Here is a 27850-nt window from a genome sequence, read left to right as displayed (position 1 = left end):
ATTTTATACTCAATTGAACACAATTGTACAACAAAGTAAAGTATAATACATTGCTGAAGTGGTTATTCAGACTAATCGACTTAGTCAATTGTAAAAAAGAATACAACTATTTACATTTTTTTCATTTTATTGATTTGTTCATTTGCATTTGTGAGTTTGATATTCAAGTTGGCCAGCTTAGGCCAGGAGTAGCCCTATGTATTTAATTATGGAAAACACAGCATAAGTACAAACAATTAACACTTTGGACTTGATAGGCCTATCAGTTCTGTACTGGAAAGATATTTAAGGACCTTATTAAACTACATGCTGTGTCAATTAAACCTGAAGATGACTAATGAGACTGTTCCCCTGTTTCCACACAAGTGTAAATGATCAGTTCCATAAGGAACGGCACATTACATCCTGTTGCCATGGTACTATGTGCTACTTTGTAACTTGTGTTACAGTAAGTGCATCCTTGTCAATTATGTTTCTCCACTAAGACACTGAAAATCATATTGTTGCTGTTGTGTGGAGAGCTTGTATCATGTCTAAAACCGTTCCTTTTCAGGAAATGGAAAAAACAACCTGTATTACAATAGATTCAATGTAGTCACAGCCCTGTCACAGTCAGGCCGGACTGTGACATGATACTGACATGATACTGACCATGACCGTGACTGTGATACTGACGTAATACTGTCATAATACTGACATGATACTGACAAGATACTGACCATGATACTGAACATGATAGACCATGAAGAAAATGTGCACTTGAATATATTAAACCGCCATCCACCCCTTGAAAGAATATTACTTTCAGGCAGCGCCCCCTGAATTTCTCTGTACTGCCCCACACTAGGCTATTTTCAAGTCAGCTCCTACTCTGGTCAATATCATGTTAAGAGCCATGGTGCAAATAGAGAGTGGTTTGCCAGAGGCTGGGACAGAGTATGTGTGTGATCTAATGTGTGCTCTGTTGCTGCTCAAAGGATATGAGGTGTTTTGGAGAGAAGACGGAGTGAACACAATGACCAGCCAAGACAAATGGGTCACGCTGACCCCAGCCGAATTCTCCATGCTACAGGAGTACGCTCAATGTAAGTGGGAGTGTGTGGGTGCATGCGCGTGTCCCTGTCCGTCTGCGCCAGTGCTGCATGTCTGCGTTTGTCAGCATGTAAATTCTTGAGTCTTCATTTTGCTGTGAAAGTATACAACATTGTACACTTTCAGAGTTAAATGAACAGTCCAGATTTAGCTGTGTATGCACTCTTCTTTGAAGGACATTGTGAGTCTCCGTTCCTTCGATGTGCTGTGGACATCCAACACGCTCTGTTCTCATCAAAAATAATGGGGTTCCACAATAAGGTCCTTTCAGACAGGGAGCGTGTGACGCAGACGTTGTCGCCTGGATCAACAACAGGCCTGCTCCAGGTCTGCTCATGAGGGGCGCGGGACGCATAGCAAAAAAAAGCTCAACACAATCTAGGTCTAGTCAGCCATGGGCGTGTGCACGAAACGAGCACACCTGCGATAATTTCACGGGACCACACCCACAAATAAATGCTTGCGTTGCTGCCCCTCAACTTCTCTGCGCATCCAAAATAAAGGCACGTTGCGGCCTCTCATTGTAAATGAGTTAAAATGAGTCAGTCGCTGCCTGTCTGAAAGGACCGTAACTGTTGTCTAACTAACTAAACCAAGCTGAATAGGCGACTGTGGCTCCAAAGGTAGAGCAGGTCGTCCAATGATCCATGGGTCGGCGGTTCGAATCCCTGCTCCTCCTGTCTACATGTCGAAGTGTCCTTGGGCAAGACACTGAACCCCACATTGCTCCCGATGTGCTGGTTGGTACCTTGCATGGCTTCCGCCGCAATCGGTGTATGAATGTGTGTGTGAATGGGTGAATGTAATGCACAATCTATGTAAAGCGCCTTGGATAAAGGCGCTATATAAATGCACCATTTACCATTTACCATTTAACATGTTGACCATGGGAGCCATCTGCTTCCTAATGGTCCCTACAGCCTTAAGCCTGATTTATGCTTTGTTATACAACAGTGGTGTACGTGTCCTTTGCCGATAATGGCCGATCTAGAAGCTCACAACGTTGCATCTGCAACGTGTTGTGAGTTTGTAGATCTGCTTTTTTGGGTGTGTGACACCGCCATACATGATCAGTTCCATAAGGAAGGGCAAATTACATCCTGTTGCCATGGTACTACTTTATGTGCCACTTGTGTTACAGTACTACATGCATCCTTGTTTCTCCACCAAGACAGTGAAGACACGGCAAATCATATTGTTGCTGTTGTGTGGAAAGTATGTCTAATATGTAGTTCATTTTCAGGAAATGGAAAAAAGAACCTGCTTTACAATAGATTCAATCAATGTAGTTATTATTGAGGGGCACTAGCCCCTCCTATGCACAGCTTTGTGTGTGTGTTTGTAGCATGGAATGTGATGATTTGATTGGCTGATGTTTGATGATGTTGTCATCATCATACATTATCATCATGATGATGTATGATGATAAGAGCGCCCCTCACTTCACACAAGTGTGATTTTTATTGTCATTTTTATTTTATTTAGTCATTAGCTTTTCATTGGTTAATATTTATAAAACCCTAAAACAGGCTTAACTCCTTACAACCTGGCATCCCTATAGAGGGTATGCGCATGCATAAAGTGAATGGCAAATCGAGTGGCAAATCGAGTGGCAAAGTGAGTTTAACGTAGTTTAACGTTGTTTAATGCAATCATATTGGACTTTTCTGTTTGGATGTATGGGCTGTCAAGGCCAGAAAGTAGTTTTTTGGCACTCAGTGGGCGTTCCCGCATAACTTCCTGGTTTGATGATGATGTCACGCGCATACCCTCTATTGAGGCCTTGTAATTGTAGTATTGTCATATTACAAAGTAATAAGTATATAATAGGGAATTAATCTATGGAAGAAAAAAAAGATAGATTCAAGATTTCTGCCTGAAGCCCAACACACACCGTCTGTGAATGCCGCGCGTCAAAACAGCCGCCTCCGTTATTTTCAATTAACCTATCCCACACCGGCGGCGTCAGACGCGTGCTGGGATAGACGCGTGCGAGTTCACGCCTCGCCTTACGCTCCGATACGCTGCTGTTCTATTTTCCAGGCGTTGCCACACGGCCTCCATCCGGGAATCCGTGGGCGTGGCTGGCCAGCCGCACGGTAGCGCGCTGCGTCCTGTGGGTGCGTCCATTAGGGTCCTGTCACTATGACGCGCGGCAATACTGTGCCACGTCGCTGCGCACCTGCTTCACAGACGGTGTGTGTTGGGCTTAACAGTGACATTATGTGATGTGCCATTCCATTAATATACAGTGCACAAAATTACATCATCATATATTTCACATCACATTTGTTACATGTGCAATGTACAATAGATATGTCCTAATCTCATAATAGTGTTTCCACCACTTTTTTCCGTCAGAATCATTTATCGGTCTATCCTATGATGTGTCACTTGCCAAAAAGAACTGATTTTCAACAGTCAGTTCACTCCATTAGTCAGGGGCTGATCTCATCTGTTTCTAATCCTTATCCTACACGTCCAATAATACACTAAATACACATGCAAACATACAAACGTACAATGATTGATAATCAGTTAACACTGACTTTGAGAGAAGAGAATACTATAACTCTGTCTGCATCCTAATCCAGCAAGTCATGGTGTGAAATTTAGTGAGAAATGACCCATTCAAAATGATAAAACGTAGAATCTATAATTGCCCATTGTGAGGGCCAGCTCATGTTGCTCAGGCATTAAATCTAACTGGATCTGTTTGGGCTCTGAATGATTCATTCCCTGCACGATAAATTGTTCCCCTTCTCACCAGACTGTGGTCTTGGGTGCTGTAGTTTGTTATGCTCTGAGATGTTGATGCATCATTTGAAGCAATACCATGGATGGAAAATCTGACTACTCGTACTCTTGCCTGTGAGCAGTTGTGATCGTTTTCACTATTGTCGCATTACTTTGGAGGGCCTTAAATTTGACGCAGCCCCATAATGCCTTGTGTAGGAAAGAAATTGTTACCATGGATCAGGAAGGAGTGAGGTTGTTCTATTTTGTGTGTGTTCCTACGCAATAGCAGGGTATATACTGTAGTGCCTGAGCACGCTTTTCAGAGCTACAACTTTCAGTGCCAAACTCTTTTTGTTATTTTCATTGCATTTTAATCCGAGGTTATTTTATTAGATATTCAGGGTGCAAGTCTAAATCTAAATTATTGATGCTTTTCGTCTCACGTTTGCCTTGGCTACCATGATATTCATGACTTCAATTGTATTTTGCCTAGCATTGTTTATCCGACTCTGAGAAGTGCACTCTCCCGTAGACTATAATCATGAGGGACAGTCAGTTTTTTTTGCCTGATTTCTATTGATTTCTCTTCATGATTTGAAAGTGTTGTGCGTGCGTGCGTGCGTGCACGCGTGCGTGCGTGCGTGCATATTTGGATAATCATGTTTCAATGAGCTCAGGGCAAGTCTTTGTACTCCATTGCAGCTACAGGTTATAAAATATCCCATTATCTGAACCTCAACAATGAGTATCACATGCCCCCACCCCTCTATCGCTCCCTTCCCTCTCATTAAAGAGAGCAGTGCACAATCTCAATAACACTGTATTGCCTGTGTGCGGAAAGCCAGGAGCCGAAATTCAGACTCGGAGCAATTACAATGTCACGTCATTAGATGGAATGGCTGGTGTGTTTACACAGTAAAATACCCAGTGTTAATCTTTCCATTCAATGGTTAAATGAACACCATAGAGTTTTACTTTACTGTCGGCTGTGGCACAGCCCTCTACCTTCCATCTCCCAAGACAGAGTCAATCTACAGCACAATATAATGTAACTAGGCACTTTTTTATTCATCCCCAAGTGGAAATGGAGGTGTTAATGTATGGTGAGAAAACCCAGAAGCCTACAACCCTTAGACGGCTAGGGGAAAATCCATGCCTCTGCTTCTGGTCATTCATTTGTATAGCCGGTCGGGATATGTTTTATCCCTGCTTCTGGTCAGACTGAATACATGCATTTACATTAGGAAATGTAGATTGTCTGATATGTTTGATATTTTATTAGGCCTACTTTTGTTTTCTTGGCAGCTCCATTTCCACTGCCAGTAGTATAGGTCCCTTCCTTTCTCTGCTCTGTCCGAGACTAGGGCAATGTCGTCTGCATAGTCTGCATAGTGAGTCTTCCTCAGGACCAGCGTGAAAACCCAATGTCGGTAACATGTCCTTGTTCCAACCAGAAACCTAACCTCAGTCTTAACCGGCCACATAGGTCGCTAACCCTAACCTCAGTCTTAACCGGCCAGTGCGGCCACGCTTCTGTCTTAAGTTCTCTTAACCGGTCCTTGTTCCATGTCCTTGTTCCAACCAGAAACCTAACCTCAGTCTTAACCGGCCACATAGGTTGGTAATCCTAACCTCAGTCTTAACCGGCCACATAGGTTGGACTAACGGGATGTCGGACTTATGGGCAGTCCCCCCCAAGGTCTCATCCCTGCCACTGATAATGGGTCCATTGCCATACTAAACAGGAAGGGGGCCAGGGTATAACCTGTAGGACGTCCACAAGTATCTCAAACTCTTCACTCTTCTCTCACCACCATGAGGCATCTCTATTTTGGGCATTTTTTCTAAACGTTTAGAACGTGTGCAGTGCATTGTGAGCTTGTAGATCTGCTATTTTCGCGTATGTGTCAAAGCCCCATTCCACATCTCCCATGTGTAGCTAAAATCCTCAGGCTGTTGTAAATCTCTGACAGCAACAATGTTGCGCTAGCGCAAATGCAGGGCCATTGAATTCCATACGTTGAATCACTAGGGTCAACGTGGGTCAATGTGCAACAAGACATAAAAAACCTATATACTAAATTTCCCACTTTAAACAAAAGAAACTTGTTGGCTGCCGGACTATGGATTGCCTATTGGATTTTAGTTGCTTCAGTCGATGAATGAAAACCCAGTCAATGAAAAGAAGGTTGGCTGTTGGCTGTATTCAGTCATGGCACTTGTACACTCAGTTTTCAAGCTGCTTTTAGCGTATTTTGGATTTTGCACCTGAATGGAAACACCTCAAAATTCGAAAAAGTCTTCATATTTCTACTTTTGCGCTCTGAGGGAGGGGCATTTGGGGCTTTAGCCTATCGAAAAAAAGAAAAACGTAAAAGGGGGATGGAAACGCTTGCCAAATAAGTTTGGAATTAGAAAGCATGGAACTCGCATGATATCGCTTTTGCACAGTTTATAGCTTAATTTTTACTTTAATTAGACTAGTAGGTTATTGTAAGTATGCCTGTAAGGAAGACTTTCACCTAGAGCTCCATATACATGACAGGATATTTGGCTTTACAACCCAGATATTCTCAGCGATACCTGGCATTACAACCCTGCAGACATCGTTGTGTCAGAGATTTCGGCATCTTGGTTAAGTTCTCACCGGACACCACTGCGGCGGGTCCTAACCCAGACAACCAGCACTAGTTCGAGCTATTTTATAATGCCTATACAGTAGTTATTATTTATAAAAGATGCCACGTAGTGACGTCGGCATTAATAACCAAACGGCATAACATTTCAACTAGCAGAATTAATTCATTCAGATGATAACATTAGGCTAGAGTAATGACACATTATATTATAAAGTATAGCCTACTTTAATATAACATATTAGGTATTAATAAGATCATCTCTCATCATAATAATACTCACCTCGAATGAGTTGATGTGCGCAAATCGTGGCTCCATTAATTAGGTAATGCACTAATTCTGTGATGCTTTTTGTCATTATTATTTATAAGTAGAAGCCATGTCAAACCAAACATGTTTCTGAGCGTTCCACTAGACTAGAGACTATCGTGTCTTTGGCCCCATTTTGTCATGCACTAGGGCAACGGCCTCCAAACATTTTTGGCCGTGCACCCCGTGCACTGTTACCTCCTGACCTATAGCTGGCGCACCGCCAAAAATGATACTTTTTTAATATGATTATGGCAAATAATCACAGAATGTCACTGCACTGAGAGACATGCAGCTGCTGTATACTCCTGCAGCTTCTTATATATCTCCTTACAATGGTGTTTTACCGGATCTTGCTGTTTGTGTTAAATAACACCATAAAACCGCCACTACCCTTTTCATGTCACAAAAGAGTCCATACACAAGGCAAAACATTTAAGTAATGTTTATTATACTAAATTAAATAAAGTATTTTAGTGAGCAAGTCAGTAATCACGTTTTCAGTTAATTGATTATACCTTTCCTTGAGTCAGGTTGCTCTATGGTGAGTTGCTTTTAGACATTGACTTGGAGGAGGCTGGTCAGTCTGTCAAGCTGCAGTGAAAGGACTGTGCAATTTCAAAATAGATTATAACTGATACCCTATCAGTATACAATTTGGATTCAGAATCACTAGAAGCAGGCTTCACACCTCTCTGCGCAGGCACTAGCTGATGCTTCACTTTGCTGCACCTCACGGGGCTCATAGGAGCATATATCTGCTGTCGAGCAGAAACAACTACAGGTTCACTAGTAAGAGACCACACCAACTGCTCAAGTACATGTTTATTGCACGTGTGAGATGTAGGTGTATTGATGAGGAGCCCGAGGAGGGCGAGACTCAGGGTGGGGGCGTAGTCTCGGGAGCATGGCGACCGCCATGCTCTGCTCGGGAGCGATCGGTCGCCTCGGCTCGGACGCTGCCCCCCTCGGGGCTCTTAGGAGAAGGAGAGAGAAAGAAGTGTTAGCGGGGCAAGGCTGAGGATGAAGGGGGTTAGTTGGGGAGGAGGGGGGGGGGAATTTGAAAGCGCGATGAGATAAGAGGTGTATTTATGCTGTGGGGAATGTTACGTGATTGGCTGTGAGACTGTAGGACGCAGGTGAACTCGATAAGGAGATAGGGAAGCTGAGTGATCAGGTTAAGCAGTGGGCGTTCTTTACTCCTGAACCTGCGTTGAACACAATAACTTGTTAGGAGAGAAACGGTAACGGTAGCAACACAATACACCCTCATAAAAGTTGGTATTGTGAGTTGTGACTTTAATATATTGTCAGATACTTGCATGTGCCATTAGTTTATTATCATAATTTTACCCAAATCCAGGAGGTTTTTGACCAGTGAATGATTGTGGAGAAGGGCTCGGTGCTCAACAGTGGGACAAATTGTTTTAAAAAAGTTAAATACCTAGGCACTTCAAAAGAGACTACCTAAATAAAACACTGGAGCACTCGACTGTGTCTGCACATCTTTTAGTTTTGACACTTGTCATCCATGCAAATTAAAGATGCGTACCGACGCAGCCGATTGCGAGTATTTTGGGGGTTTGTCTTTTGAAGTGCACAGGTTTTTTTTTTGTTTTGCTAACTGTCCCAGGGCTTGGCTAGCCTGGCTAATAAGCCAGACCGAATCAGCCGTTGGCACAAAAAAAAATTGCCTGCCGGCGGATTACGGTCTGGAGAGGCTCAATTGTACGCCAATTTCCTACACCAGAGAACTGGTGTGGCCAATCGGGACACGGTATGCAATATGGGCGGGTTTGGTACAGTGACGTTCAATGCTTGAGACCTTTGACTGACAGTAGCTCTGACCAATTGCGTCGAAGAGAAAATGTTTGAACCCGCCCCCCGGGAAACAAGATCCATACACAGCATCTCCAGACTCAAATACCACACGACAGTGTGATTTGACTTATTAGCCAGGCTAGGGCTTGGCAGCTATGGTGATTGTGTTGCTCTCTGACTGATGCAGTGCGTTTCTTGATAACTAGGGTGATCTGTTTGGTTGTGCTCGAGCTCATGATCTTGTTGTGCTCAAGGACGGTGCACAGTCAGGCTGAAATGCAATTTCACCATAAAACTATAGTCAAGTTGAAGCTGGGTGGAGCCTATATGCTGACAATTCATAATTTCACAAAAAGCTATCTGCCAAAAATAACAAATAAAAAGTTAAATTCATGTTCTGCCTTATTGCACATTCTTTAAATCCAGACAGTACCCCCGCCTGCTATCAAAATTCCTCATGGGATTTTTTAAATGATCTTTATCTTATTAATATACCATATCTTTATAATTGTTATGTTGATGTTAGTACAGTATTGCAGACCTTGCCACAGTTGCATTTAGCTGCTTGTACCTGTATGAGTATTAACAAAGAAACCCTCTTGATTCTTAAATTGGACTGCCCTTACAGTATTTTAACAGCGGGCCACATCCAGACGAATTTTCTGGAAGTGCATTATTTGTCAATGGGACCCGGCAACTACTGGCGATAGAGGCGATAGCAGGCGAACAGGCGATGGTCGAAAAGTGGGCGGAGGAACGTCGGCCGAAAAGATACAAATAATTCATCTTTTGGGCGACGCCGCCCAGCGATAGTGGGCGATTGGGCGATAAACAAATGAAATTCAAGCGACGCTCGCCGTTGGTCTCTAAGGTCTCCCGCTGTTAAAACAGAATTAGTGAATTGCTATGATTGACAGTTTTAGGTTTGTGCCAGCCATCCGTTTGTTGACACATTCATTCCTACACGTTAACTGTAGAGCGGCTGTACAGTTGTCTCCTTTGAGAGCATGTTGGACTGATTGACCCCTGTACAGTTGTCTCCTGTACAGTTGTCTCCTTTGAGAGCATGTTGGACTGATTGACCCTGTACAGTTGTCTCCTTTGAGAGCATGTTGGACTGATTGACCCTGTACAGTTGTCTCCTTTGAGAGCATGTTGGACTGATTGACCCTGTACAGTTGTCTCCTTTGAGAGCATGTTGGACTGATTGACCCTGTACAGTTGTCTCCTTTGAGAGCATGTTGGACTGATTGACCCTGTACAGTTGTCTCCTTTGAGAGCATGTTGGACTGATTGACCCTGTACAGTTGTCTCCTTTGAGAGCATGTTGGACTGATTGACCCTGTACAGTTGTCTCCTTTGAGAGCATGTTGGACTGATTGACCCTGTACAGTTGTCTCCTTTGAGAGCATGTTGGACTGATTGACCCTGTACAGTTGTCTCCTTTGAGAGCATGTTGGACTGATTGACCCTGTACAGTTGTCTCCTTTGAGAGCATGTTGGACTGATTGACCCTGTACAGTTGTCTCCTTTGAGAGCATGTTGGACTGATTGACCCTGTACAGTTGTCTCCTTTGAGAGCATGTTGGACTGATTGACCCTGTACAGTTGTCTCCTTTGAGAGCATGTTGGACTGATTGACCCTGTACAGTTGTCTCCTTTGAGAGCATGTTGGACTGATTGACCCTGTACAGTTGTCTCCTTTGAGAGCATGTTGGACTGATTGACCCTGTACAGTTGTCTCCTTTGAGAGCATGTTGGACTGATTGACCCTGTACAGTTGTCTCCTTTGAGAGCATGTTAGACTGATTGACCCTGTACAGTTGTCTCCTTTGAGAGCATGTTGGACTGATTGACCCCTGGATGCTCGTTGCTTCAGTGTGCATTAGAGACTGACACGGGAGTGGATTTTCACTCCTGTCCTGTCCCACTCCCACAGAAAAAATCCTGTCCTGTCCCAATCCTGGGCCAGAGTTTAAAAAAAAATCCCATCCTGTCCCACTCCTGTAGAATGACTCCTGATCCCATCCCGCTCCCACTCGAAATTACTCCCGCTCCCATCCCGCTCCTGTTTTTTTTTGTTTTTTTTGTTAGTCATTAGGCAATTGATCGATCGATCCATCTATCCATCTATCCGTCTATCACTTCTGGCTTCTCAAGACAGATATCCTACCAATAAAATTAAAATAAAGTGTTGGATTTAACTTTGACTACCAAATACAGTTCCGACACTTAATTTAAGTCCTATGACACTGTTTTTCCCTGAACAGAACTTAAAGCTTAACAGTTAACAAGTGCTTTGTCAATTAAGATAAAACAAACCCTCAGTGTTAATTTAACTCTATATGAATATTTATTCAGTGTACAAGTCTATGTGTATGGCAGTGGTTCCCAGGGGTCCTTGAGAGAGTTCCAGGGGGTCCCCAGCTAAATAATAGTTTGGAACCAAATGGACCCTTATGGGTCTAACAAATTATGTTATGGGAGTGTACAAATGGAACCAAATGTTGTTCCATTTGTACACTCAGAGTTAAATTAACTTGATTGATTTTACAATATAATTTGGGGGTACCAGCAATAAAAATGCCATTAAATGGGGGTCCGTAGACTAATGCATGTCAAACTGGGGGTCCTTGAAATTAAAATGGTGGAGAATCACAGCTAGAACCGTAATAAAAATCTTCTCTTATGGGGGTCCCTGCCCCTGGCATCTTTTCAAATGGGGGTCCGCGGGCTAATAAATGTCGATTTAGGGGTCCTTGACACGAACATGTTTGGGAACCACTGGTGTATGGGACTCGGTTGGGAGAAAGAAGGGAGACGATGTATTGAACATTCGCTCAGACAGCTGTTCAGGAAGCTAGCTAACAGTAACAGCGTTAGCATGTAGCTAACGTAGCATCACAATTGAAAGTTGCAACGTTGCCACTGCCAGGGGAAACAAATGCATCAGGATGATCTGGCTATAAATAATCGATTAAATCACGGCACCGGCGCGATGCAGATTGCAGAATCATACACGGCCGCATTGCGATCATGTCTTCATATAAAACTGTAAAAGACGTCCAGCCCGACTGGATTGCATGGAGGAGTTTTTTGAGTTGTGGAAGGCAGCACTAGCACTGCTGGATTATGGGTAACTATGTAGTTCTTTTGACCTGTGTCAGCAAGTCAAAAGAGTGTTGGCTCACAGAAAGATGACTACAACAAAAATGGGTGCTTCTGTTCTTTTGGTTGGAACTTGGCAGCGCGACCAACGATCACGCTCCTGCACACTCCCGTTAACTTTCATTCCCGTCCCGTCCCGATCACGGGATAATTAAAAATATTAATCCCATCCCGCGGGAATCCCGCGGGAATCCCGTGTCCCGCGGGAGTCCCGACAAAATGTCAGTCTCTACTGCAGACAGAGTATTTCACATTACTTTTGACCATCACCTTTTCATATTATTCATTCTTAGTAGTAGTTACTAGTCAGAGAAGGAAGCGAGTGAAATACATGAAAAGTGACTTCTGCTCATTGTGTTTCCCTAGACTCAACCAAGAAGCTAAAAGATGTGCTGCAGGAGTTCCATGGTAATGGAGTACTGGCGAAATACAATTCAGAAGAAGTATGTACAGTATATAGTATGTTTTTGAGTGGTGCTAGCCACTCCTATGAGTGACTATGTTTTTTTCGTTTTCTTTCTATGCGTGACTATGTGTGTATGTCTGTGTGTCTGTACAAGCACGGAAGTACCACGGCAATACCGCTGGATGGCACTGTTGAGCAGCAACACACACACACACACACACACACACACACACACACACACACACACACACACACACACACACACAGGCCAGGGAGGATGGCTTGTACAGTACAGTACAGTACAGTACAGTACAGTACAGTACAGTACAGTACAGTAGGCCTACAGTACAGTACAGTACAGAGTACAGTACCTATGCACTGTGTGCAATACAGTACGAGTACAGTACCAGTACAGTACCAGTACAGTACAGTATGAGTACAGTACAAGTACAGTATGAGTACAGTACAGTACAAGTGCAGTACTAGTGCAGTATGAGTACAGTACGAGTACAGTACAAATACAGTACAGTATGAGTACAGTAACAGTACAGTACGAATACAGTACAGAATGAGTACAGTATGCGTGCAGTACAGTATGAGTACAGTACACGTACACGTACAGTACGAGTACGGTACAGCACCCCTCGGTTCAGACAGGTCTGATTTCTTTACTGTATTTTGCACCCACTTTTGTCCACTATGCTACAATTGACAGTACAACAGTGATAGCCCCCCTCAGATCCTTACTCTAACCTTCACCCATGCATACCAAATCCACACCAAATCCATGCCAAACTGGACCATACTTACTAATAGTGCCTAACATTAACTCAATTACAGTATTGACTAGACTTAACTATACCAAGAATGCCTAACCTTATTAAGCCAAGTATTCTATAGATCCCTATGTGGCCCCGGTCAACTAAATACATAGGGTTAGCCCTATATACTAGTTGACCAGGGTCACCCAGGAATCTATACTTGCCTTTGTCCTGCTTCACCAATGCAGCACAACGGGACTTGTTGTGCGCTTGTAGTCATAGATCTGCAATTTGTTCTGAATGTTCACTCCAGATCAATCAAAGCTAGGGTGTGCTTTTAGGATGAAAGCGGGTATTGGACTTGCATTTTTACCCACATGAAACAGTTTGTTATCTTTTCCCCTACAATGCTGCGTGATGCATAGAAGCAGGAGATCTTAAACCAGGTAATGGCTGCCTATTTCTGTCTCCCAGTAGTAATGAATTCATAATGAATTCATGATTAATTAATGCTTAAATAATGTATTAGTTGATCATAAATTAAGCGTTATTTAAGCGTACCTTATGAGCAAGCGTTACCATTTATTTATGTATTTTTATTTCACCTTTACAGTAGGCTATTTTACCAAGAGTAATGCCTTTGAGATACAGAATCTCTTTTACAATGGAGTCCTGGCTAAGACAGACAAATAGAGCTCTATGTCTCTTGCAGACGCATGAAACTATAAATATCATAGAACTGACTTCCTTGTTTATTTATGTGGAGAAAGAAAAAAATGCTCTCAAATGAGACTGACAGTTATAGGGCACGTGTTGTGAGAGTGTGTCAACAAGAAATGCTTGAACTGCTTGATGGGGAATATTGCTCATTCCCAATGTTTAAAATGTTTATTTTTCCATGCTTTGGAGAAAGTGCTGTGTCCATAGCCAAAAGGTTTTGTTTCATACATGCAACTCAATGTATAAGCAATAAGCATGCAAGCATGCAGATACAAAAGTAGTATTATATAATAACCAAAAATACAAAACAACAAACTAATTATTAATTCATGTGAGGAAAACAAGACATGACAAGACAAGACAACACCACAGTTCAATGCTTCAGAATATATACAAAGCATTGTACAACTGTCATAGAAACTTGGTTGTATACCTGACCATGATACCAATTGAAAAGCCATATTCCAATCATATTTTATCTGCTGCTTTTGTGCTCTGTGATCGAGGAACCAAAAGTAGTGATTCCTTTCACTGTCATTGCATGGACTCTGTCAGTATACATTCTATACGAAAACAACGGAACCGATCATATCTAATCGATATGCCCATAGGCATACACTGTATATGGATCTGGTTGTCCAGATTGTGGGCACAAAGGGACAAGAACAGACAGATACAGAGATCTCCATATATGGGAATAAAAGGGACAATGCAGTCCTTCAGGAAGGAGATATGGTGTCCCAGCATACAATAAGGTCAGACTCAACTTTGAGGCTTAATCAGGATTTTGGCCAAGACTAGACTGAGCTGTGGACATTGCTCTTGCCTTTATGTCTCCATGTATGTAATTGTATTTTTTTCTGTTTTGTGTTATGTCAAATGTGTGTATATGTGTTGCATACAAGGCTGCTGGGTCGCAAGACAAATTACAGTGCAAACTGACAATAAAGTACTATATCATATCATATGTTAGTTAGTTAGTTAGTTTAATTTATTGTCCACGTGTGGAAATTTGTCTTCGGTCTCAACAGTAAAAAACAAACAGTTACAACAACAGCAACAACACTTAACACAATTATTTTCTCATGGCAAAAAAGTGCAGGACAACAGTGGCAAATACATTGGAAAAACAACACATCTAGCGAGACATGGTATCATTTAGTGCCTTAATGGCATTTGGTATGAAGGCATTTTTAAAAATGTTACGGTTAGCTTTTGGTACTTTGTACCGTCTACCAGAGGGAAGTAGTTCGAACTCCCTACAGAGTAGATGAGAGGGGTCGTTTGCTATCTTGACAGCTTTTTACAAAGTACCTCCTTGTAGATACAGCCTAATTGTTTCTGTCTCTTCCCAATGATTTTTGAGGCTAGGTTTACTATTCGCTGCAGCTTGCTTCTTCCTTTTACATTTAGATTGCCATACCACATTGCCATGTTAAAAGTCAAGATTCCCTCTATCAGGTTTTTATAGACTGTTTCCACTCACTCTAAAGGAGTTGAGCAGTTTTAAAAATCTGGTCAGTATTTTCACTGAAATTGAGTTTGCTGTCAATATATGTGCCTAAGTATTTAAAATTGTCTACTACCTTCACTATTTGTCCACCAATTGTAATGGACTGCACAGGTTCCTTTTCATGAATGACAAGTTATTTAGTTTTTGTCACATTGATCACATTGATATCATATCATTATTATCCTATAAAGATATAGAGATCTCCATACAGTATATGGGCAAAAAAGAGACACAGACAGACTCTGACAACGGGTACAACAGGTATCACATACCTGGGTCGGGTTTGCATTCCCAACTTGCTTAACTTGAGCAACATAGCCTAATATAGCCATTTTGCGGTCAGAATCCACTTTGTGTTTGTTTATGTGTTAAACTGTGATTGTGTCACCTGTTTAGCCATTCAATGAGAGTAAATGGAATGACTACACCCAGTGTCTCGCTCATGGAGCACAGAAAAAAACTAAAAATGTGCGCTCCAAACAGTTTGGAATATGGAATAGAAAATGCAAAAGCTGACACATGAGATCATGTGTACCTAATTTAGTGTTAGAATGTTTCTGAAAAGGTTTGAATAAATCTAAATAATAATCATTCCAAAATGTACAAAACTGTTCATGTAAAGTGTTATGTAAAGTACAGTATATAGTACAGTATATATCCAGCATGTACAGTATATACAATTTGATGTCAAAGGGGGTTAAAACATGCAAAAACACCAGTAGGGTCCTTTAAGGCTATGAATGTTATTTGGAACAGAGTCTCAGTACTAACAAGCATGTTCTGTCTTGCTTCAGGAAATTGACTTTGATGGCTTCAAGGTCTTTATGCAGACATTTTTGGAGAGCGAACTCCCTGAGGAGTTCTGTCAGCATCTCTTCTTGTCGTTTAGCAACAATGGGCCCAAACCCAGTCCCTCATCAGACAAATCCAGAGTCTCTGGTAAGTGAGTATTGTACATATGTAGACCCTACAGTATGTTTCCTTATTGTAGTTCTGCAAATAGACTAGGTGCATAACAATAGCAGACATGGTACAGTAGCTCAATGAGAGCAGCATGCTAATGCTCTAGGCTACATTTTATTCCTAGGATGAGCGGTGCGTGGGAGCGCTTGTTTTCAGACACCCCGACGGAGGCGCGTTGTCTGAAGCGGACTTGAACCACGAGAGGCACCACTGAGTCGCCTTGGCGAACGTTGCTAAGTCCGCTTAAGCCGTCTCATCAGTGTCCGAGTTATGTCCCAACAGGTCCCAATCTCAAATCATCTGTACATCTGAGACGTCAACAACGCCTCGATCACGTGTGGTCCAAGCAAACATAGCCGAGAGCTCCCTACCCCTGTTTCAGCCAATCAGAAACCGTGTCTGGTCCTGCTCATCCTAGGGAAACAAGTATTTGTCTGACATCTACAGTTACAGCCAGTGGTGAGGAGGGCAGAAGATGCCCTACTGTCTCTAACATTAGTGCTTATCTCACTACAAGCACTAATTAATTCCTGTAGGACTGAGACCAACCCTGGAAACAAAATGATTATCCAGCTCTGTAACAAATTAAAAATATTATTACTCAAATACATAATCAACACAGAATTGAATACCTGTGTTACAAACACCAGCCCCCCCCCCAAAAAAAATACACTCAGTTAATGTAATATGGGTGCGGATGGTGAGTGACCAGGTCCATGTGATGGAAATGTGTTTAGAGTGGTATTGATTCATACACACAAACCTGCAGCCTGCTTCAAATACCTTCACAAGTTCCTGCTGAATTACACGCTTTTTGGTTGTACAGCTACATTGGACACTGGTTCTCAATGTGGGGTCCGCATTAAGGGGGTATCCAAGGGGTCCCAAGCTAAATGATAGTTGGAAACCAAATGGACACTCATGGGTCCATCCATCCATCCATCTTCAACCGCTTATCCGTAGTCGGGTCGCGGGGGCAACAGCTCCACCAGAGTGCTCCAGACTTCCCTCTCCACAGCAACATTAGTGACTTCCTCCTGGGGGATTCCGAGACGTTCCAAGGCCAGTGAGTCGATGTATTTCCTCCAACTGCGCCTTGGTCTGCCCCGGGGTCTCCTCCCAGTGGGACGTGCGTCGAGGACCTCCCTAGGGAGGCGCCCGCGAGGCATCCTAACCAGATGCCCGAACCACCTCAGCTGACTCCTTTCCAGGCGAAGGAGCAGCGGTTCTACTCCGAGTCTCTCTCGTGTGACTGAACTTCTCACCCTATCTCTAAGGGAGATGCCAGCCACCCGTCGAAGAAAACTAATTTCGGCCGCTTGTATTCGCAACCTTATTCTTTCGGTCATGACCCACACTTCATGACCATAGGTGAGAGTAGGAACGAAGATTGCTCGGTAGACAGAGAGCTTTGCCTTCTGGCTCAACTCTCTTTTCGTCACAACAGTGCGATACAGCGACTGCAATACCGCCCCTGCCGCTCCGATTCTCCGGCTGATCTCCTTCTCCGTCCTCCCCTCACTCGTGAACAAGACCCCGAGATACTTGAACTCCTTCACCTGGGGTAATGCCTCATTCCCTACCCGGACTGCACAATCCACCGGTTTCCTGCTGAGAACCATGGCCTCAGATTTGGAGACGCTGATCCTCATCCCAGCGGTGTAACTCAAATAGTGTACAAAGGGTCCATTTGGTTCCAGTTTTATTAACAATGATGCTTTTACAAAGTAGATTGGGGTCCCAGAGATGATAATCACTGACGGAATATTAATCATGCTCACAAGAAGCTATTCTGGATTGATACTAGTGTGGTGAGAACTGTGAGTAGATGATGTGAAGCATCTATTGCCAACATACTGTAAGCATCACCCAGCTAATCACTTTGATTGAATGTAATGGTCACTGTAGATGAGCTTGTGATGTGTAAACAAACGATCTGTTGTTTGTATATTTTTACTCCACATGAACATTTTTGGGTTATGCACATTTTCTGATTAATTGTCATTGATCTTTGTTAACTGTAAGCCCAAGCACCACTCCAAACTGCCCTGGTTGTTTATCTCTCTTTCAAGCTAAAGAACACTCACTACAGAAGGGTGAAAAGTGAAATCTCATCTTCTCACCAAACAGGTCGAAGAGGTTAAAGGAGATTGATTATACTACTGTATTTGCATACGTACATGTTGATTTGCAGGCCTCTGCCACTAACTACTAATTGATTGTAATTGATTGAGTGTACAATTAATAATAGGCAATGGCATCCTATTGCACTGGACCATTTTCATTAGACCTTTCATGAATCATCCTGACCTCTCCTCTGTCCTGACCTCTCCTCTGCAGGGCTGAAGCTTATCAAAGGCAATTCGACCCCTGTGAGGGTGACCACTCTACCCAAACCCCTAGCCTTGGTGCAGCTGAAGGATATTGTTTGTTACCTCTCTCTGCTGGAGGGAGGGCGACCTGAGGACAAGCTGGAGTGTGCGTATTTTGTGACACAACCTCCTTGTTGTTTCGCCCACTTCCTCTCTCTCTCTCTCTCTCTCTCTCTCTCTCTCTCTCTCTCTCTCTCTCTACCTCTCTCTCTCTCTCTCTCTCTCTCTCTCTCTCTCTCTCTCTCTCTCAGTGGAAATATGCTGTTAATGTTATCCTTGATCATTTTTATATCTGTCCTTTAGAAAGTCTCCAGATGTCTCGTATATTCTTTAAGGATTACTCAGTGAATTCCAACACAGCACCCTCTCTCTCGATTTCTTTCCCATTCCTTGTTCTCTTTATCTCTCTCTCCCTCCAACTCTACCTCTCTCTTGTTCCCTAGCCTAGGCTGATGACTATTTAGACTTTCTTATATTCTTTACATTTATTTTTTACTGTTTACTGATGTGCTTATTAGAACATTACATACGTTTAATACTTACTTAATCCTCTTCCTCCCAAGTGGGACATAAGGCCTTAATGATCTGCCTTATTAGAACATAGTTGCAACCTATTTGTCTTTATTCCATTCATAACATAATTTATTCATGAGGTGACATTGGTTAATTGGACATCAGACTTTTAATGTGTTGCTATATTACCCCTTCACCCGTTGAATTATTGAGAAGAGGAGCGTTCATTAAACACAGGACTATAAATAATTCAGCTAATGCTGCCCTATGTCCAACCACGTACATCACTGATTTAACCCTAATGCTGCCCTATGTCCAACCACGTACATCACTGATTTAACCACCTAATGCTGCCCTATGTCCAACCACGTACATCACTGATTTAACCCTAATGCTGCCCTATGTCCAACCACGTACATCACTGATTTAACCACCTAATGCTGCCCTATGTCCAACCACGTACATCACTGATTTAACCCTAATGCTGCCCTATGTCCAACCACGTACATCACTGATTTAACCCTAATGCTGCCCTATGTCCAACCACGTACATCACTGATTTAACCATTTCCATATTGTGCATCCCCTCGCTGGCTCTCCTTGCATCTTAGCAATGCTTCTTTTCATTTCTTTTCTGGCAAATATCGCCCTCTGCTGATTGACTGTGAAAACTGCCTTGATATCATTTGAGCTTGCGTACATGGGTTTCAGCCGCTGCCTGACTAGTGACTATAAAGGAATCCCATTAGAAATCTGTTATGTGAAGCACTTCAACAGGCGTTCATGTTTTCCCATAATATTGTAGATGCACGTACGGCCACTGACGCAGTGGTCAGAAATGTATTTAGCTCAACCACTTTACTGCAAAGACAGAGGGTCACCTCTACCCCTTGTCTTCCTCTGTCCACTGTCCCATTCCTGTGGCCACCAACACATCTCTGCTCCATGACTAGACTACCCCAGATGCCACCAGGCACTTATCTCATGTTCCCTTTCCTTCACCCCAGAGGGGCCACACTCACTCGCACACAGGATGATGTCAATTAGCTTCTCATTAGATTTGATGTCAGCATCATGAGGAGCTGTGCCACAACTCCCCATGCAAAGACCAGGTTGTGCTTATACAGTGCATGGCCTAGCCATGGCATGGTGCATAGCCATTAGTGTGCAAATGACTGGGACATTTTCACAGTACTGTCACATTTTGATTGAGGAGTGTTTATGTGTCATTATGTGATATCCAATCATTTGGTGAGGGAGAACTCTGTTGCCATGGTGACTGTTGAGTGTTGGTGATAGGGGGACAGTTAAAGCTGGATTTAGATGCCTGCAAGCATTGTAGAAGGGGATCATTATTCTACCTTGAACGCAGTGTAATACAATGAGGATTGTATTACGTTATTGTTATTGTTTGATTTAATGATGAAAGCAGCCATTTCTCCTGTCCATACCACTGATGAGTGTTTCCCATTCAAGGATTCTCTTTGCGTCAAAGAGCACAGTGTCGATAGCGTGACATTTTGTTTTTCTCTTCACAGTTATGTTTCGCCTCTACGACACAGATGGAAATGGGTCTTTGGACAGCTCGGTAAACAATGATGCCATTTCATTCTCATCATTGGGAAACTCTTCAAAGTTTCATTTCAGTTACTCTGTCCATCTAATATAATATGCAGTATGTCATTGCACATTTCTCTTTCAATAGCTTAAGGTCATGAATGTTTTCCACCTGGTTGGTGAAGGTCTTCAAAATAGCAGTATCACATCATTTTGGAAGTGAACCCATATTAGCATAGTCAGAACAGCAGAACTGATATTCAGTATACAGCTATTAGAGTAGTTCAGAGCACCTTAGAGTGGTTTCATCTGCCAGTAGAATATAATTGCATGCCCCGCAAAAAAAGCGAAACCACTGTAATTACACCCTCAACCTCTGAGCACTTCCCTTTGTGTAACAGTTTAGAAATCTTGTTTGTGAAAGAATGACATTTAAAACCTACTATTATGCTGCGTATTAGTTAATTTAAGCCGAAGACACTCAATACCGACACCCCCTTTTAAGCTATAATAGACTGCACAATAAAAAACTGTATTTATAATGAGAGCTTGTGATTTCACCACAGGAGCTGGAGCACATCATCTCTCAGATGATGCATGTGGCTGAATACCTGGAATGGGACGTAACAGAGCTGAAGCCGGTAAGAAAGGAATTTTTTCTTAAGTGATAAAACGAATGATGGTAATAATAATAATAATAATATTAATAGTAACAAACAGTAACAAAATAAAAAGTCAAGAATCAAACCTATGCCAAAATTCTCCAAATAAGATTCATTCTAGTCACTCTAAATTCAGTGATTAGGGCCCTATTTTGGGTCGAAGTTCGCGCAAGGGGCGTTCCCGTGCAAAGGTTGCTATGTTCCAACACCGGCCTTCTCCCTAAAACATCTGCGATACCCGTTACATTATGCATAGGTGTGGTTTGGGGATTAGTAAAACCAATCACCATGCCAAATGCCATTGCCTTTAAGACCTGCAGGCTGCGCAAGCCATTATACACAGTGCTATCGTACGCTCTCTCCCTCTCTGCCCATGGAAGAAGTGTGTATTTTGGAATTGCGCAGCACAAATAATTATGTGTGAATAGACTAAAGTCTTATATAAACACAATTGACACAAGGAAGGAATTGAGTTGACACTCACTTATACTGATTTTAGGAAAAGTTTAATCACAGAGATTCGTTGAGAATTAGGAGTGAGGGAGACCTCCGAATGTAACTTGTGCCATTGTGCTCCAGGCCCGACTCCCAACATTCCCATTGCAGACTCAAACAAATTAGATTCATGACCTTAGTTCAGGCGCAAATAACGGAGTCTGCATAATTTACTATATAGCGTGTATAGTGCGTACTGTATAACGTGAATTACGCTTTGTGCATAATTCACAGGTAGTGCCAAGAGGTAAGGCAAGATAGTTCTGGTATTTTTAACTCCAGAATTGCAAAATATTTGGTATCTTCTATCTATAAATGCAACAAATAATTGTGTGTATTCTATGTACGTCTGTAATCCACGTAACTCGAAAACCGTTCATTTATAATATTAAAAAAAATAAAAATAAAACAAGCTTCTGTAATAAAACAGTGAGGCAGACAGACATCCCAAAAATATATGTTTAATATCCACTGCTCTTAACAGAAACATACTGAAACTACGAGCACTGTCCGCGGTGATGGTCATCCGTCCGAGATTCGGATCTGCGATCGAAATATTAACGTTTCTGGCGAAAGATAACCATTGTGAACTAATGCTAACATAAGCCGTTTCTTACAGTGGTGGTCTGTGAGCTGGGAAAACGGAAGTGGAAGTTACTGAAAATGATCAATTCCGGCTGACGCAGCTAACTAGAGGTTATTCACAGGGTTGACCTGAGCCCAAAATGTCTGAGAACCACTGCAATAGACAGCAGTAGCCTACTACTGGGTGTACCTCCCTTGTGTATTTCTAATGTGAGAAGAGTGGGTGTAGGTGAATTTATCTTGTTGATGTTTTTGTAGTGCAGTCTATTCAAACTGTCCTGGTGAATAGTCTAGAGGTGTTACAGTTCACTAATGAGCCAACAAACTTCATGCATCGCATATATTAAAAGTGCCTTTATTTCTATCGTGTTAAACCCTAAATAAGGCTCCAAACTTCCCAAAACAAACTGGTCAGGCTTCACTCCCCAAACCCACCTCACCCCTGCCCATTTTGACAGGCCGGAATGGCTTAGGGTTGACGGCAAGTACAGCATCTTGCAATGAGTCTGGTCCGCAAGATTCGCTACACCACCAAGATACCCATGTACCTGTCTAAATAGTAATAGCCTACTTCCTTAATGTCAACAAAGTCCACACCCACACCACCAGAGGGAATTCAACAAACCATGTGTAGCAGATTTGGCACAAACAAGGGGCTAAATTAATTTTGCTCCTATGCCACCAAAATGTGGAATGCCCTACCAATGTCCCTGGACTCCTTCAAAACCGCTCTCAAAGGGCACCTATGGACGGCTGCAATTCGAAACTGGCCCGCCTAAAAAGTCCCCCCCCCACCCCATTTTCCCCTCACTGTATGGGCTCCATCTTATGCCATGCTTTATCCTCAAGTAATAAACATTTTCCGTGAATTACGCATTTAGGAGCTTCCAGACTCTGTCTCTGAGACTGTGAGACCTGAGTTGGAGCTGCCTCGGCTTGAGTCATGTTGCACAACATTCGCAGCTCAGAGGTCTCGTTCTGTCTTAATTCTCCACAAATCTCTGTGATTGGAATTTTACTATAATCAGCAGTGTCAATTCCTTGTGCTTATTGTGTTTAATTGTCTAGTCAAAGAAGTTATTAGATTTGCATGAGTGAGGCTGTGTTGGAGCTACTGGACACAAAACAACCCGGCTTCTGTATCAAATATAAATAGGCTATATATTTCAAGGCAGCAACGTGTGTCGCAGGGCCGGTTCTAGGGGGGGGCAGGGGTGGGCATAGCCCACCCAAACGTGCGTCCTGCCCACCCAATGTGGGTTTGACACCCCACCCGCGCCGGCGGAGTCGCGCCCCTTACAATTCTGTCTGCCCACCTGAGTGGGGCTGGCTAAATCCGGCCCTGGTGTCGCTCTTCCATGGCCATGGGCCATAGTGTAAATCACTGGGCATAATGTTAAATGGATAATGGATCTCTTAAAGGCAATGACAGGTGGCATGGTGATTGGTTTAATCATTGTAACGCCCAAACCACACCTATGCATAATGTAAGGGGTAATGGAGGTGTTTTAGGGACTTAGGCTGTGGCACAAGATAACAAATTGTACGGGGCCACACCTCTCACACAATACTAAATCCCCAAATTAAGGAAAAAGGGCCCTGCCGCAAGATGGAGCCCTATATGATTTTCCCCTCTAGCTCATTTTATGATGATTTCCTGTTTTTTGTTATATAGAAGTGTATATTTGTACGTCTCTTTAATGTTCTGATGAATTTAAAATGGTGGACCCCATTGTAAACAAGTGTAATGATTTATAGTGTCCACAGTTTTGAAATGTACCTATTCTGCATACTGTTAATAAATATTTCAATCAATCAATCAGTGTCCCTTCCCATCATGACCTGTTGTAGATCCTCCAGGAAATGATGCATGAGATTGACTATGACCATGATGGTACAGTGTCACTAGAGGAGTGGATCCAGGGAGGCATGACCACCATCCCACTACTGGTACTACTGGGTCTAGAGACGGTATGTGAGTTAAGCCTAATTTATACTCCGTTGTGCAAGAGTTCCTACCAAGGTTATTAGTTAAGGGTACTATTATTAGTACACGGTGTGAGTTTGCTAGTTACCACGGACTGTTTCAGATACTGCCACTTGGCCAGTGGCTTTGTAGCCACAATGCCATGGGCAGTAGGCAGTTAATGGCTACTTCACACAAATGTGACAATATCATGTTTATGAATGAGCAGACCCCCCCCCCCCCCCCCACACACACACACACACACACATCTACCTCAATATTTAAACACGTATCAGGCACACTGACATGACACCTTGCATATTACTTTGTCTCATCCATTACATTCGTTTTTTTAATTATTATTATTTGTTTTAATCTTTTATATGGATGTACAACCTAAAGGCTAAAACTAAATGTTCAGAGAAAGAATTGCTGTCTAAATGAGTAAGATTTGATTTTGATTTAAAAAATAGATATACTTGTAAAGGCAATAAAGGCTAACTTCAGACAAACTCACACAGAGTAGGGAAGTTAAAAAGCCTTGGACAACTTGGGCATATCAAAGTACTAAACCACAGGGTCTTCCTCAGGCCATGGCTCAGACCTTTTTGTGCCAAGGACCCCCAAATTGATATGTTTTTTTTAGTGTACAAATGGAATATGTTTTGTGTTTAAATATTGATGTAGATGTACACTCTCAATTACAGCCCCATGAGGGTTAATTTGGTTATTTCCTAGCTAAGCATCATTTAGCTGTGGATCCTCTGGAACCCCCTCAGGGACTGAGGGGTCGCCGTACTGGACCCACTTTGAGAACCTGCGCTTGAGGCTAGGACAAGCTTGTTTGGATCTTTCTCAGAGAGGGCCCTCTAGTGGATGTGGATCTACATTTCATTTCAATGCTGAAATGAAGTGAGTGGCAGTTATGGAAGAATTACTCAGACTTTTTGCTTAACGCATTTAGGACTGAGACCAATTCTAAAAACGCCTTCTAAATCCAATTTACAAAAATGTTATATCGCTATACTGTTTTTTCGGTACCACAGCATTTTAATGATGTCACGTGCACGCACGCACGTACCTACATGTGCGCGTGCACATAGAACAGCTGATGGCCTAGTATGAGAGTTTTACACACGCAAACACACACAAATAGACAACTCGTGACAAATTAATTAATTCAAACGAGCATAAAACAACAGTAACAACACACTGTACCGGCCTTTACTAGCACCATAATACTGTGTTAAAAATCTACTGGTTCCGACGTGTCAGTTTGTGACTTTGCACGCACGCACGCACGCACGCACGCACGCACGCACGCACGCACGCACGCACGCACGCACGCACGCACGCACGCACGCACGCACACACACACACACACACACACACACAGTAGCCTATGTGCCTACTACAGACTAGGCTACAGCCTACTTAAGAGGTCACACATGGACCATTGATATCCACGAGTTGCGTCCGCAGCTTTTGTAGCTTGGTTAAATGGGGCAGCCAATGTATCTATTGTTGTCGGAGGAGCAGATTCCTTTTCTCCGTCTTTCAGCAGCCCAGCCTAGCCTGGGCAAGAGCTCCATTGACTGGACTGCCCAACAGACACTTCTGTTAGGGGATGCGTCCTACCGTGCATGCGTGTGCACTGTGCCGTACCTGTGAGTGCGCGTGAAGAAATGATTGGTACCACACCGTGGTACTGCGTTCTACAAGCATGACACCAGAAAAGAAGAATTTACTTGAATAACAGTACAAAAGCATTATAAAATAGGGCTTAAAGGACAACTTTAGTTTTTTTTCAACCAAGGTTCATGTTTAGGTTGTTATTAGAGAAAGTAAAAGATAGCGATTTTCATTATTTTTTGACAGGGGGCATTCGAGCAAGTGGCTAATAACAATTTGGCGATTTCTTCATTGTTATTTACTATAGTCCTACTAGACCCCAGGAAATTTCATCTGGCCAAAAAAGATCACGGGATCTATTGAATGTGAAGAGGGAGGTGACAAACTGACATATTGAGCATATCACTGTCACACACAGTATGGCAGCCCCCTACTGGCCCCTAGTGTGATCTTTTGTGGCCAGATTTCCTGGGGTTTAGTAGGATTATAGTAATAGAGTAGAGTAAGTGTCCTTAGTTACTTTCCACCACTGGTCAGTGGTGCCTGCTTTCTAACCGGACCGCAAAAGAACATGGAGGCGTGGCCCTTGCAACTAAACACAGGCCCACGGCCGTCTTGAGTGACAGGCGGCTGACAGGCTGAAGAGGCAGGCAGGCAGATCGCGACATTACACAAACTTCTGTTTTAACATGTATTGTAGTTATTTTAGTTCGTATTTTAACGCGATTTCCTCATATGAATGGATACGCCAAAGTTATTTCTTGATTATAACAAATAGCTTAATAAAAAATAAATAAAAACGGGCGCACTCTTGTCTGCCTGCCTCTTAACAGCACTGTCAGCCTGTCACTCAAGACGGCCGTGGGCCTGTGTTTAGGCGCAAGGGGCCACACGCGCCACGGCCCACGCCTCCATGTTCTTTTGCGGTCCGGTTAGAAAGCAGGCGTCAGGCGTAGCCAAAAAAGGTTAGAGAGGTGGGTTGGCCTTTGGCCACCATGGTTGGTTACTGGATTGAATCTCCAGCCTGACTGAAATCTGTGAGGGGAAATGAATGGATAACACCCTCTCTCCTACTCAACTACTGCACATAAGCTCTTAGCACTTACAGTTGTAGGTTGTACTGTACAAGGTATGAATGTGTGAAATTGCAACTGAGTGTGAAGTAAGTTGAAAATGTGTGCTCATCCATGTGAATGTAGCAACTATTAACAACTCATAAATCATATGAAACACGTTGTCAGTTTTATGTTGATGTCTTAGACATCCATTTTCTTATTGTATTCGATTCAGAGACTGATCAAATGCTACTACTATTATATTATCCACTAGATGGAGCCATCTAATCATCCTCTGTCTAGCACTGATGGTCTCCTGAGTATTGTCAGTTACACTCACTATATAGATATTTTTTTCATCTTTATACTGTATTTGTGTGTGTGTGTGTGTGTGTGAGTGTGTGTGTGTGTGTGTGTGTGTGTGTGTGTGTGTGTGTGTGTGTGTGTGTACTCTTTTTGTCCCTCTACACCAAATCCTTTTGCCAAAAATATCAGATCTACAAGCTCGCTATATGAGCGTGTGTGTGTGTGTGTGTGTGTGTGTGTGTGTGTGTGTGTGTGTGTGTGTGTGTGTGTGTGTGTGTGTGTGTGTGTGTGTGTGTGTGTGTGTGTGTGTGTGTGCTTGCGTACTAGGGCTTTCACTTCTAGTGATTTTTACTAGTTGACTAGTTGCCTAGTTTACTAGTCGAGTTTACTAGTTGTTTAACTACCTATTATTTTTGTAGTAGTGTACATTGGTGACATATTTGAACTAGGGACACCCGACCCTGATAAGCATTTGGAATTGTAGGATTTGAGGCATGACATTTTGTTCGACTCGGTTCTACAGATAAATATTGTGAAAATTGCAGATCTACAAGATCTAGGCTACAAGATCACATATG

General features: G+C 42.8%; 1 protein-coding gene across 2 annotated transcripts in view; it reads left to right on the top strand.

Moving 5' to 3' along the window:
* Positions 1-982: 982 nt before the first annotated feature.
* Positions 983-27850, top strand: part of dgkb (diacylglycerol kinase, beta) — a gene marked incomplete at its 3' end in the record, with an annotated part of 75182 nt that continues 48314 nt past the window's right edge. The window contains exons 1-8 of one of the 2 annotated variants that reach the window (XM_079503962.1): positions 983-1085; positions 12133-12209; positions 13359-13379; positions 15961-16105; positions 18470-18607; positions 20553-20602; positions 21138-21212; positions 24165-24284. In XM_079503962.1, coding sequence (XP_079360088.1) covers positions 1016-1085; positions 12133-12209; positions 13359-13379; positions 15961-16105; positions 18470-18607; positions 20553-20602; positions 21138-21212; positions 24165-24284 — 696 coding nt within the window. In that variant the 5' untranslated portion in view covers positions 983-1015. The remainder of the gene's footprint in view (positions 1086-12132; positions 12210-13358; positions 13380-15960; positions 16106-18469; positions 18608-20552; positions 20603-21137; positions 21213-24164; positions 24285-27850) is intronic. The other variant, XM_079503961.1, reaches the window with a different exon arrangement.

This window comes from Electrona antarctica, assembly GCF_951216825.1.
Source record: "Electrona antarctica genome assembly, chromosome: 6".
Lineage (NCBI taxonomy): Eukaryota > Metazoa > Chordata > Actinopteri > Myctophiformes > Myctophidae > Electrona > Electrona antarctica.
The sequence above is the reverse complement of the archived record's forward strand: the minus strand, read 5'-3'. Positions and strand labels throughout refer to the sequence as shown.